This window comes from Balaenoptera acutorostrata, chromosome 15 (assembly GCF_949987535.1).
Source record: "Balaenoptera acutorostrata chromosome 15, mBalAcu1.1, whole genome shotgun sequence".
Classification (NCBI taxonomy): Eukaryota; Metazoa; Chordata; class Mammalia; order Artiodactyla; family Balaenopteridae; genus Balaenoptera; species Balaenoptera acutorostrata.
The window spans coordinates 64,744,107-64,757,681 of record NC_080078.1 but is presented as its reverse complement, the minus strand read 5'-3'; the positions used below and the strand labels follow the sequence as shown (position 1 = coordinate 64,757,681).

Genomic DNA, 13,575 nt, shown 5'->3' with positions numbered 1-13,575 from the left:
CTAACTCTTTGAGATAGTCCAGTTGAGGTATTGTTTGGTTAAAATTGGATTGACTGTAGCAGACCCACTTAAAATGATGGGTTGCCCTAGGTTACCCATTCACAATAGCATCAGCCTCTCTTCTGTCTACTGTATTACCTCATGCCAACCACAGCTCAGCTGGAAGGAACCTTTTATGGAGTGACAAAGCAAAGGCCATTGAGAGTTTCTGATCAAGGGCCATGGTTATAAGGGAACCAGACCACCATTTCCAAAGTGTCTTAGGAAGCAGTGAAGAGTGTTCCTAATTATGCTGGGTGCGGGGTGGGATGTCCCATGGTAAAGAAGAGTTTGAGACTAGATAAACATGTTCCGTGACTGCCTAAGTCTTTTGTATGCTGATGTGCATTTTCATAAGCACATAAACATGCAGTTATATCTCTAGTCTTTATAAAACCCTCTTGACTCCATACCTGTCCCCAGCCTCACCTACAAAAAAGCTTAAGCTTTTCCTAAGATCTCCTCCTGGCTCACTCTATACTTCAGAGGTCCCTGCCCACCGCATGTCAACTGTTGTTTCCCCTCAGGCCACTGTAAGTGCTGAGAGCTGGGAGTATGATTGTTCACTGATGTATCCCCATGCCTAGAGCAAGCAGTGCCTAGCTTGTGGGTTGTAAGTGGTAGGAGGTGTTCTAGTATCTGAGTTTCTTTAAGAGGAACATAGACTATGAAGACCTGTAGCCCCTTCTCCCCCCAAACATTTTGCAGGCTAAGTGTCCAGAAAAAATGCTGGGCTGGGCAGCCTGGAAGAAGTACTGCTGTGGTGTGTGAGGCCCCAGTTCTGACCTGGCCTCCCCAATCCAGATTCTTTGCCCTGGCAATACTCAGTTTTCACATTTGAACAGAACATTAGATTTTACAGTGTGTTTTTAGAAGTTGGGCTTTAGAGTATGTGGTATATAGTCTTTTTCTAATTGAGAAGATGAATTTATAATTTCAAAAATTTAATTCCCATAATCCTATCACCATAGAATCTTTCAGTATCAAGAACATTTTTCCAAGTTAGTATCTTTATAATTTCTAAAACTGCATAAGAGTCTATTTGTGTTATGCCATAGTTTATTAAGTCAGTACCCTACTGGTGGGTTTTGCTAATTCTTGAAAATGCTATGAGTGTAGGCTTTGAACAGTCTGGAGTGGCAGTCCTCTATCAATCATTGATTATAGCCTGTATTCTCATCTATAAAATGAGAAAATGCCTACCTCAAAGATGATGAGATAGTGTATGTAAAGTGCTTACCCCAGGTCTGCCTTGCACTATGCACTATCTATCTTCCTTCTGTTGAATACCTACTTCCCTTAGGGTGAATTTCCCTGGTCAGAGGGGAGGAGACTTAATGGCTGATAGTACTTGTAAGCATATCCCTTTTCCCAAAGGGTGGCCCTGCCAAGTGTACAAATCCTGAAGACTATAGGTATTGCTTCTATGTTTATGATGACGGTGGGTTTACTGACCTTGTTAAAGACTGCTGTGCTTGGGGTGGTTGCCTGTCTCAGTGATCCTGATAAACCCTGCCACCCTTGGCCATAGGAGCATCAAACTCTCCCAAGGGTTTGCAACAGAGGCATAGTCCTTCAATCTTTGTCCCATTAATGGTGGTGCTCTCCAGAGAAGAAAGGACCAAATACTGGGTCCCCTGTGATTGCCATGAGTCCTGTCCCTTCAAACCTTCCCTAATAGCAGATATTCATGAACCCTTCTAATCACTGCCCCTTGATTTAAGCTTGGCTTCTGTTGTAACACAATATTTGAAGCCACTGGAGAACCAGCTATTCTAAAGGATAAGTACTAATGGACATTCTTATTGAACACCACCATTTTAATGGGCACCTTTTAAAATTATATTCATCAGCTACAGATTTTCATGAGCTTTTAAATGAGCCAGGAACCAACTTAAAGCCAAAACACTACATGGGAAGTTGGCCAAACCTAATCATATCATGCTGGGCAACATCTTCAGTATCATAAACTGTTTTGGCCTCTCAGAATTATAATTGCTTCACTTTTCAGTCCCAGATACACCAGTGCACTATGACAGATGCCTCTCATGTGGCCCAGAATCTGGGCTATTCTTCTCCTTTTTTTCAGCTGCACTGCGCAGCTTGCAGGATCTTAGTTCCCTGACCAGGGATTGAATGCAGGCCCCAGCAGTGAAAGGGCGGAGTCCTAACCACCGACCACCAGGAAATTCCCTCTGGGCTATTCTTAAATAATCATTTATATAATAAATGGCTAGTACTACCAAAGTCCCTAATCTGTGTGAGGTCCTGTTCTAGGTGCTTATATATATTTATTCATTTAATAAGCACAGCAACCCTTTGAGGTAGGTATACTGTTATCTCCATTTTACAGATGAAATGGAGACTCAGGATAAGCAGCTCACCCAAGGAGTCACTTAGTTGGTAAGTGGGGAGTCAGGATGCAGTCCCAGGCACTTGGGCTCCAGACCCTGTTCTCTGCCCTCGAGGAACTTACAGTTTAGTGAAAATGACCGATGACCAAACCAGTTGTAAATATATATAATCTGTAAGAGCTGTAATAAAAGTAGCACACAGGAGGGGCAGTGCTAACTCAGGCCAGGAAGGTGTCTGAGAAGGTGACTTCTGAGCTGAGCTATAAAGGATAAATGAAGGTTAACCAGTGGGAGAAGACAACATTCCAGGTAGAAGCAACCTCATGTGTAAAGGCACAGAAATCAGACAGTTCTTTTCACAATTAGTTCTATGTGGCTTAAGAACAGAGGGCAGACTGGGGGAGGTACTGAGCTAGAGAGAGAAAGGAAGAGGGTCAGATCCTAAAGGGCTTACATGCTATGCTAAGGGGTCTGGAATTTACCCACTGAGCAGTGGATAACTGATTGGTGGTAAAGAGGAAAGACTGATGAGAAGTAAGTGGCAGGAAGGCTAGTTAAGTTGTAAAAGTCTATGTAAGAGATAAAAAGGGCTTAACTATTAAGGCAGTGGGATGAAAAACAGGTTAGAGCAAAGACATACCATGGAAAAGCTAACATGATTTGACAATTAGGAGTGGAAGATGTTGACATGAGCAACAGGGTAGACAAAAATGCCATTCTTCAAGATGCAGGACTCATGAAGATAAAGATGGGGCTGGGCAGGGCTCAACTGAGATCCTTGTGGACATCCAAGTGCAACTATCAGATGGGTATCTGTGTATGTCCCTCGGCACTCCTGGGGAGGATTAAGTTAAGAGTTGGAGATTGTGGAGGCCTGAAAGTGGAGTCTGAAGCCATAGGTTTGGTCAGCCAGGAATTTATACACAAAAATTAAAGCAGATGAAGAGGTGCTGGCATAAGAGGAAGAGTCAGCAAAGGAAATTGAGTATGCAGAGGAGGAGAGACTGTTGTCACAAGAATCAGGAGAGGAATTTCAGAGTCATTTATGACAGGGGCATGTGGTGAGCGACTGCCCAGGTTTGCAACCTGCCTCCACGCCTTCCAAGTGACAAGATTTTGGGCAAATTATTCAACCCAGAGTCTCAATTTCCCAACCTGTAACAAGGGATGAGTATCTCCAACTCTGGGGGATTGATGTGAGGGTTAAATAAGATAATGCAATCTATGTTAACTCAGCAGAGCACCCAGGAAATGCTAACATATATATGTTAACGTATATATGTTATATGCCTTTCTATAGATTCTGCAGAGGTAGAATATAATTAAGAAAACAAAGGTAGATGCTGGATTGGATTGTTTGTATTTGCTCCATAATTATGTCGTTGACCCAGTCACATGTTCCTTTTTAAAACCCTTATGTGCAAGGATGAATGAGAGAGTCTCTCACCTTAGGCAGCTCCCTGTGTGGTCAGGGAGCTGGACATTGGGGTGTGCAGGGCAGGGCACAGAGGAGACAGACACTGAAGGTGGGGTTTGAGGAATAAGGGGGCTTATTATTAAAAGGGACTAGAGAGTTGAGGGAAAGACGGGGTCCAGGTCAGAAAGTAAGAATGGGTAACCCTGTCAGTTTCTGTTCAGTCTACAGAAGAGCCAAACCCATGCACTTGGCCAAACAAGACCTGGCTGCTGTACTTTTGTGGAAGGACACCCTGATCATCTGGGCTCCCGCAGGTACACTGAGGCGGAGGTGCAGAGCATGTGTGCACCAGGAGTCCACTGACCAGTCAGAGGAGAGACGTATCCATTTGTTCATACAAGCAGGATGGCTAACTGGGCTGCCCCATGGCCTAGTCACTAGACCAATGCACTCCTCTTGACTGCGGTGACTCACAAGAGTTATTACACCAAAAAAGGCCTCCTTGCTGTTATCTTCCTTTGCCTCATTTTTATAATATTCTATTGACTTTTTCTTTGTGAGCTGCCTGAAGTAACATTTTGAAACAAGGTGAGTATAAAAATAAGTAGGAAAAAAAATAGAACAGGAAATTATGGTCTGTTATTTTTTAAGAGAAAAATCACCTGAATCTGGATTAGGTAATAATAAGTGCTCTTATTTAGTAAGTACTGTCATAAAAAGAATGTGTTTTTTTCTTTTTTCAGATGAGGAAGATGAGGCTCACAGAGGTTAAGTGACTTGCCTAAGGTCACACAACAAAAAGTCTAGATAGGAACTCAATTCAACAGAAGGTCTTTACTCCTAACCCAGTCCCCCAAAGTAGAGCAAGCTACTTAACCTTTGAGTCTCAGTTTGTGTTCTGGTTATCAACTGATATATAGCAAATCACTCCAAAATTTAGTGGCTTAAAGCAACAACAGTCATTTGATTATTATCACTCATGGTGCTGGGCTTTGACTAGGTCAGCTGGGCAGTTCTTACTCAGCTCTCCAGACAGTGGCTGGGCTGGAGCCATCTTGAAGGCTTCCTCACTCATGTCTGACAGTTGATACTGGCTGTCAGCTGGAACATGTACACATGGCCTCTTCACAGCATGGTGGCTGGTTCCCAACACAGAAGAAGTAGAAACTGCTAGTTCTTAAGAATAGGACTGGGAGACTGGCATAATAGCATCACCATCACTGTATTCTACTGATAAAATAGAGTCCAGATAAAGGGGAGAGGACATAGAGACCACCTGTCAATGGGGCCATGTTCTAGAACATCCACATTTATAAAATCTATAAAATGGTCATAATCACACAATGAAGACCTGTTTTTGTCAGCCCAAGCCCCCTTTCTTCTAGCTGTAGAACTCGTATTTTCCATTTGGGGATTTTCTCCTCCCTCCACCCTTCACAGGCCCTGTGGCCATGCTCTGCCACCACTTAGAAGCTGCCTGAGAACACCACCAACAGAAGAAGCAGAGCTGGGGAATAGAGAAAAAGATTCCTGATGGCAGCTCCTGAACCCCCGGGTCCCACTGGGTCTGAAAATCTACCCCTGAGCTTTTAAATTTGTGAAACAGTAAACTTCCTCCTGCTTAAGCAGGTTTAAGTTCAGTTTCTATAACCTGTAACCAAAAGTTCACACTACATCCACCTAAAAGGGTGGTTGTGGAGATTAACTAAATGTAAAATGTGCCTTTTATACAGCAGATATTCAGGAAGTGGCCACAGGTAGAGGGATTTTGATATGCCCAAAGCCAGTCAATGGCCCAACTGGGATTCAAACCCAGGACACCTGGCTCAGAATCTTTTGCCCTGCTCTACCATCTGTATTTTTGTGGTCTCATGAGATGGCCCACTGCATAGTATATATATTATGGGACAAGATGTAACCTGGCCAGGGTTGGCTAATACCTGACACATACCCGTATTTCAATTCCTTGCCCATAAAAAACATGACCAAACTATCATGTTACTATTTCCTAATAGTCTAAAAACTGCTCCAAATCTTCAAAAAGCATTCCAGCAGCTGCTACTAAATGTTTTGAATTGGCAAGTGAAATGAGGCCTGAGATAGGTTAAAAACAAATTACGGTCATAATGAGGAATTGGGCTTAGCCATATGACTTGCTTTGGCCAACAGACCCTTAACAAGCATGACACAAGCAAGGAGCTTGAAGAGCACCTGCATATCAGGGCTTACCCTGTCTTGCCTGCTAGATGCTAGGAACATGTGGCCCAGTTGCCCCCACTGCCCAACCACTTGACAAGTGGGTGGTTATCTGAGACCAATCAGCTTCCAGACAATCTGCCAGCTCACTTCAGCCACATGAGAGCCCAGATGAGATAAGCAGAAGAACCACCCAGCTGGTTCACAGCCCAAACTGCCCAGCTACAGAATCAGAAGCTAATAAATGTTCACTAAAGGCACTAAATTTCAGAGTGGCTTGTTACACAACTGAAATAAGGCCCATTTACTATCCCTATCTAGGCCAACCCCTCACACAGATGAGGAAACTGAGACCTGGCAAGGAAAAAGACCTGCCAGGGTCACAAACCTTACTGGCAGCAGTAAAAGGGGGAAAGCATTAGCTCACAATCCAGGAAACCCACTGGCTATGACAGTCCTTCAAGAGGGCTGCTAGGATCACAATCGATACTTAAGATCTTGAAAGTATGTAGAGAATATCAGTGCTTTGGGCAGAATCTGGTATCACATTTCTTCATGATCTCCTTTTGTTTTTCAGAGGTTGGAAAGAAAAATGAAAACTATTGAGCAATGCAATGGGAAGTGTCTTTTCTGGTCCCAGACACAGGGAGGATGGGCAGGTATATGCAGGGTCTTGTGGATCTGAACCTCTTAACTCAAGGGCCCAACTGTGAGCTTTCTTAGCAGCTGAAGTAGTTCAGGGGCTTTTCCGGGGCGCCAGGTTGGGGAATCCCATTTTTACTCTGTCCAGGATATTTCCTGGTGCCAGGGTGATAAGACAGGGCCTCTGGGTAGGGCAGATGCTTCCAACTCTGGAAAGGGTCTTCCCTGCTCTTCTCATGGCCTCTATGCCTGGCATACTAAGGAAGCCCATGGCCCATGCTGTTGTACCTGTACCCCCAGCTCTGAAAAGTGAGTGCCTCAAGTAAAGCATACTGAGTAGTCCTTGTAGAATCTAGAAGTGTTATTACAGTACAATGGGCGCACAGCACTAAGCTCTGGGGACACAGAACACAGTGCCAGCCCTCAGTGTGATACTTACCAGGCACCAAAACCCCTTTGGACTTTGCCCAAGTTCCAGTCCAGGGCAGCAGTTCCCCACCTTGTACAGAGGGGAACATGAAGACCTACCCAGGTGTGCAAGTGGGTTAGCTAGAGCTGGGCTCTGATGTCCTGGGTGCAAGGACAGATTGTAGGTTCAGGGATTGTAGTGGTATGTGCCACCAAGGGCTCTTCAAGGGGATGAGACACTCCCTGTGGACCTAGCCCCTTCCTCTAGACACCCTCTTCAACTCTCCAACTCTCCAGATTGAAGTCTTTGGACCAGTTCCAAGGGGCTACTTTTCACTCCAGGTCTGGGTCTCTGACTGAAGGCCTCAGCCTCTAGCCTCTTTCCCCTTGCTGCCCAAGATCCCTGTGAAAAAACAGTGTCCTAAACCAAGACACAGAAGGGGAGAAAGTGGCGAGTTCTAGAACCATTTTAGAGCTGGGAAACACCAGACTTAGAAACTGAGGCCTGGACCTACCACTGCCTGACCAAGTGGATCAAAATCGCTTGGCACTTCTACCACGAATGCTCTCGTGGGCACTGGCACATCTGACCCTCCCGAACAACCCTACTGGCCATTTTAATCCCCATTTTAGCCATGGAAACTAAGGCCCAGACAGATCAGTTTCAGGCACCCTAGACAATGCTCTCCGGCGGAGAGGAGTGAAGGAGGGAACAGAAGCAGGTGTAGCAGACCTGCCTTCTGGTTGGACAGGAGGGCCAGGGCACCTTCATGAGAAAACGCAAACCATCCCATCTCAGAGCAAACTGGGATCCAATCTCTTTATTGTCAGGGTCCCCTCCCTGTGGGTCCCACCCCCCTCCAAACCTATAGAAAAAACCCCAAGCCTGGGAGTGTCCTGGGGAGGGGAGGCAAGAGTATAGGGAAACTCTGTGCTCTGCCCTCTGGCCTGGGCAGTGCCAACAGGGAGGGAGGGTACATGAGAAGGGGATGCTGATAACTCCACCTGCAGAGAATGTGGCACTGGCTGGGACGCGTGAGGGAGGTGGTGCCTGCTGCCAGCTCTCCTCTGGGACCCGCTGGGGGTGGTTATCCAGGGGTGGGTGCCCAGCTTGAGGCCTGGTACGGTGTACGCCCTTCTCCTGCCGGTGGCCATTGCTCCTGTCAGACTGAGAAAGAGACACAAAAGAGAGACTAAGGCTGAGAGGAAGAGCCCCTTCGTGCTCTTGATAACAGGGGGTGGGAAGAAGAAAGAGTGGAATGGTGTTTGCTGTTTGCAAACAGAGATATGCCTGTGCTCTGGCTCTGGCCTCATAACTTTCTGGCCATGAAACCTTGGGTGAATCTCCCCCTTCCCTAAGCCTCAGTTTCCTCACCTGAGTCCCCAGCACCTCTCCTGCAAACTGGCTTAACAAGGTAAAACTGAGCCTCCCAGGTAAAACAAACCACGAAGATTGCCTAAACTTAAATGTGTGGTGGAGCATCTCATAGCATGAATGTGTCATGCGTACAGACACCTCTGTTGTTTGAGACCTTCCTCCACCCAAGCCTGTCTTACTCTGGCAACGGCCCCCAAAGGAATGGGGCAGAGTATGGGCAGAGCTGCTGTGGCCTGGTTTCCCTCCAGGGTGGGGTAGAGCAGGGTGGTAAATACCAACCAGAGAGTGAGCTTTGAGGCCCACACCACTGGGTTCAAATCTAGGCTCCACCAATTACCACCTGGGGATCTTGTGAGATACGTGGTATCTCCCTGCCCCCTTCAGTGCCTCAGTTTCTACATCTGTTACACTGGCACAATCACAACCTTGTAGGGCTGGGGTGCACGGGGCATTTCCTCCAGACAGGATCAAATCCCAGCCCCTCAGTCTGGCATAATCATCACCCTCTGATGATGAGCAGCTGCCTCTCCCCACTGTGCAGAGCTGGGACTGCAGCCACAGGAGGCTCCTGGCCACTTCTCACACACCGAGGACTGCCAGCGTTCTGTGCCTGTGATAAGGGTGCTCCCTCAGACGCTTCTCCCTCAATCCTCAACAGGCTCAGCTACACATCACCTCTTCCACCACACCCCTCTCTGAGCCCCTGGCTCTCCAGTCCCTGTCATCCTGCTCACACTGGGTGGTAATAGTTTGTCTTCCTCCACTAGACTCGGAGCTCTTTACAAGTGGAGACAGGCAATGCGGCTCAGAGTATTCTGAGGGAACTCCTGTTGGGCGGACCTGGCTAGCCCATCCACGGCTCCCTGCCCTGCAACGCACCAAGCCCCTACCACAAATGGGCGTGGCAGGATGTCTGGGGACAACAGAGCCTTCATTGCTGGGCACAGCACTACCCTGCCAGGTCTACTCCACCCCTCCCCACCAGGACCCCCATACCTGCTTACTGCAAGGCCCCATCCTCCGCATCTGTGTCCTGGCTGTGCTCCTGATAGGGAGGAGACAACAAAGGACCACACATCACTCACTGCAAGCTCTGTCCTACCCTGGGGCCCAGAGCACATATGGAGACCACACTCAGAAAGGGGGAGGGACAGCCAAAGGGAATAACTATGGGACCAGTCTAACTAAAGGCTGGCTTGGGATCCCAACAGGGTAGTCTGAAGGCCCCTCAGGAGAGAGAAAGGACCAGTCAAGGAAGTTCTAGGTGTGCCAGGGGGCACATTCTGCATAGAAAGACCTTCTTAGGTTGGAGCAGACCGAAAGCCTAGTAGACTGGTGAGCTAGCTCCCATCTTAGGAGCATCGAAGCCGTCATTAGGGCCTCTATGGAGACGACTATGCCTGAAAGAGTAAGATGGGGTATCAGGGTAGGTTTAAATAAGAAGAGACAAGCTGGGCATGAGGAAGACCTCCAACTGTTATGGCCATAAGCCCATCTGTCCTCACACCAGAACCCAGCCACGTGGAGAAAGTTCACAGACCCGCTGAAGTCCAGGCTCCAATCCTGGCTCAACCCTTATTAGCTACAACGCCCTGGGCAAGCTACTTGACTCCTCTTGAGTCTCAGTTTCTTCATGGTGTAAAATGTGACAAGAGTAATACTTTGCAGAGTTCAGGGCTGCTGTTAAGGTTAAATAAAGTTAAAAAGCGTGAACTACAGGGCCTGGTGCTCAGTGTTAGGTAACTGAGTACGAGGCACACAACAGACATCTTATAGACTCAGAATCTGGTCTACTTTCCCACTTAATATGAGCTCCTTGCCTCAATCTGAAGAATTCCAATAACAAACAGAGAGCTCACTCCCTCTTGAGACAGCCTGTTTTCATTCTGAGGCAACAATGGCTTTTAGAAAATCCTCAGGTGGAGTAGATACCCACACTCCCTGTGGCTTCCCCAGGCAATCCCTCTCGTGCTCCCTGGAACTCTGCAGACCGTGTGTGTTTCCTTGAGTCCGTGACTCTTCCCTTCTCCGACTCATGTGGAAGACAGAGTCTAGAATGGGCCTTAGGCTAGAGAGAGGTCTGCCCCAGTCCTCAGTGGGATTTCTGACTGGCAGCTGAAATAGCTAAGTACTCCCTGTTTGTTCCCCCCTCTTCCTCACAGGACTAGAATCCCTGGGAAGGAAGGAGGGAGCTCATAGGGCAGCCAACCGGCTCAGAGGTTCCCCCTCCCCCTGCAGCCCTCCTGCAACCAAGGGTGCAAAGTCCAGTCCCAGTCCCAATTCCCCCTGTGCCCCCGCATGCCCTCACCAGCTCTTCCTCGCTGTGTGTTAGCAGCCCCTCCTCATCACCATCGTCTCGAGCCTGTGCTTCTCCCTGGGGCGTGCCTGCCTCAGAAGCTGTGTCCTCTTGGGGGGCCGGTGGCCGGCTGCCGCCACCACTACTGCCACTGCCACTGCCGATGCCGATGCCACTGCCACTGCCGCTCTCGCCCTTCTTTTTGCCATCTTCAGGTGGAAGCGGGGAACGAGGGGAATAAAAATCAACCTGGGGCAGCTGCCCAGGGTAGCACCTTAGCGGAAGCTAGGCCTCAGCACAGTGGGTCCAGGTGGGATTGGAGGCCACAGTCCCTCTCTGCCCCATGCACTGTCCTCCCCACACTCTGCCCTGTGCCCCTGGCCACTGATCTGGGCAGGGACCCTTGGAAGCTGACCTGGATTGGCCTTCTGCTCCTCGGCAATCTGCTCCAAGCGACCCAGCAAGGCATCGATGTTGGACTTGATCTGGGTCAGCTCTGTCTTGATGGTCTGCAGCTCACTGCTCTTTACTGAGAGTGGAGGGAGTACAGGGATGTCACCTAAGGGCTGGGAGCTTGACACTAACACAAGACCCTAGCCCCATTCTGTCAACTAGGAAGACAGGCCAGTGGCAGAAACTATCCTTGTCCACAGTCTTTTTCTGGCCAGGGAAAAGGCCAGAGCTGCCTGTGGCTTCCCCCTGAGACTTCCTGGAGGCCCTTCTGAACCTGGATCTCCCCCACCATCCCCAACCCCTCCAACTCTGAAAGGGACTGGGGATGGATAAAAATGGAGGTGTGTGGTGTGTACCTCTGTGTGCACCTGAGCAAGCATGTGACTTTGCTTATGTTAGAGAGTGGTATCTGTCTTTCAAGGTGTGTAAATGTGTTTTACAATCAGATTTCCTGAGTGCCTGACCACGTGTGCACACCAGAATGAATGTGGAGTAGCGAGGCTGTGTGGACCTGTCCTTGTGCTTACTAAAGGAAAGATGACACCATTTCCTCACTGGGCTCCATGTCACAGCACTGGACTCTGTGCCTAACCCAAGACCCTCCTCCACAAATGTCAGTCTTTCCTCTTAGAAATGCATGAAAATACTCACTTGGTTGTATTAGAGCTGCAGAACTGTGGGAGATTTGTTCCTTTATCTATTTTCCAATGTAAAAAAATGTGATTCTATTATTTTGCTAATGACAAAAATAAAAATTACCTAGGAAGAAGATATAGTCACTCACACTTGATCTTGGCTGAGCCGGTGGTGGTGATGGCTGTGGAACGGGCAAAGAGCTTGACAGGTATGGTGGTTTTGACACGTCGGACCAAGGGGACTGTGACCCGGGGTCGCTTCACAGGGACTGCCCTGGGCACTGGCACTGGTGACAGGCGGCCCCGATAGTCGAAGAGCCTGTGAGAGCAAACGGGCCAGAGGCTGCAGCATGGCCTGTGGCCACCAGGGGGCACTGTGACCCTAGAGCAACACATGTAGGGCTGGCGAAGGGCTGGGTAGCCTGCACTCCATACCTCATCCTTCCCAGTTATAGTCCTGAGGGTGAAGAGGAAGGGCTTTCTGGACCTCAGTGACCTTACGACATCCACCTTTCCTACCATTCAAGCTGGGTAGGAGCAGGGGAGGTGACAGGTGGTAATGGTTACCACCATTCAATGGTTAGCCCCATTCAACAGAGGAGCAAACTGACAGCCCCAGAAAGGAGACTTCCCTATATCACCCTGACACCCAGTCCTGTTCTATTACCTGACCTACTTCTGCTTAGTCAACTGTACCCCAAGCTCTGGTCAGAGTTTGCAAATCTCCCTAAAGCAGTACAAATCCCCAGCCGGAAACAGAGAGGTGAGGGAGTGAGAGTCAATCCCTAAGCCTGCCTAAGCCTCAGTTTTCCCATCTGCCTAGTGAGGATGGCTACCCCTAACTCTGTGCCCCCCACAGCCCCCAAGGCTGCTCTGAGGGTAGAGCGTGAGAGAACTTGGTTAAAAACACACGTTAGAAGGTGTGATAGGTGAAGGGCCAGGGTACCGAGACCCTCAACTCAGGGGCCTATGACCTCAGAGGCATGAGGCTGGAGTCCAAGCCCCTTTCCTCATTCTGGGCCCCCAGTCACCCCATCCTTCTCACTCGACTTTGGAGATGGAGGGGCAGGGGGCCCAGTGGAGTATCAAGGTTAGGCAGCTCGGTCAGACCCTCTATACCAGACAGTATGCTGCACCCCCGCCGCCATCACCCAGCCCTTTCCAGGAGGGCTTCTCTTCCTGATCAGGCAGAAACTCAGTAAGCCAAGTAGGGGTTTCTCCCACCGCTGCTGCTGCTACCACCTTTCTGCACGGAACAGCAGCCACAGGGGTATACTATGGGATCACTTTCCTGATGACAGCCAGGTAACCTGCCATCACTAGGCAATTCAATGCCCCATGCCTTGGTACTCCTTTGTTTAGGGAGCCCCTGCCCTAGGGTGGTGATGGCTGGAGATGGAGAGTCTCTGGGAATGGACCCAGTCCCAGACCCTGCATTTCTGCCCCTAAGGGGAGGGGGCGGCTCTGGCCTTGGTCAGAATCACTGAACCACAGAATCCCAGAGCTGGAAGAGCCCTGAGGGATCACTTGGTGCAAGCCCATTTCAGACTGGGAGGGGATCTGCCCAAAGTTGTGTAATCTATTCAGTGGCAGAGCTGAGATTAGCACCCAGGTCTTCTGACTCCCAGGCTAGGGCACTTTCCACTACATTGCACTGTCGCCTGAAACCACTCACAGGTGAGAAAACTGAGGCTCAGAGAGGTCTGCTCCTCCTGGACAGCCTGGGGCAGGCTGGGAGGGAGGGAGGGAGGGAGGGA

General features: G+C 49.0%; 1 protein-coding gene across 7 annotated transcripts in view; it reads right to left on the bottom strand.

Annotated features, from left to right (window-relative positions):
• Positions 1-7,851: 7,851 nt before the first annotated feature.
• Positions 7,852-13,575, bottom strand: part of RALY (RALY heterogeneous nuclear ribonucleoprotein) — an 81,305-nt gene continuing 75,581 nt past the window's right edge. For all 7 annotated transcript variants that reach the window (XM_028169323.2, XM_028169322.2, XM_007193263.2 and 4 more), the window contains 5 exons: positions 11,968-12,137; positions 11,146-11,259; positions 10,743-10,939; positions 9,431-9,479; positions 7,852-8,224 (listed from right to left, as the gene is read on the bottom strand). In XM_028169323.2, the coding sequence (XP_028025124.1) occupies positions 9,435-9,479; positions 10,743-10,939; positions 11,146-11,259; positions 11,968-12,137 (526 nt within the window). In that variant the 3' untranslated portion in view covers positions 7,852-8,224; positions 9,431-9,434. The remainder of the gene's footprint in view (positions 8,225-9,430; positions 9,480-10,742; positions 10,940-11,145; positions 11,260-11,967; positions 12,138-13,575) is intronic.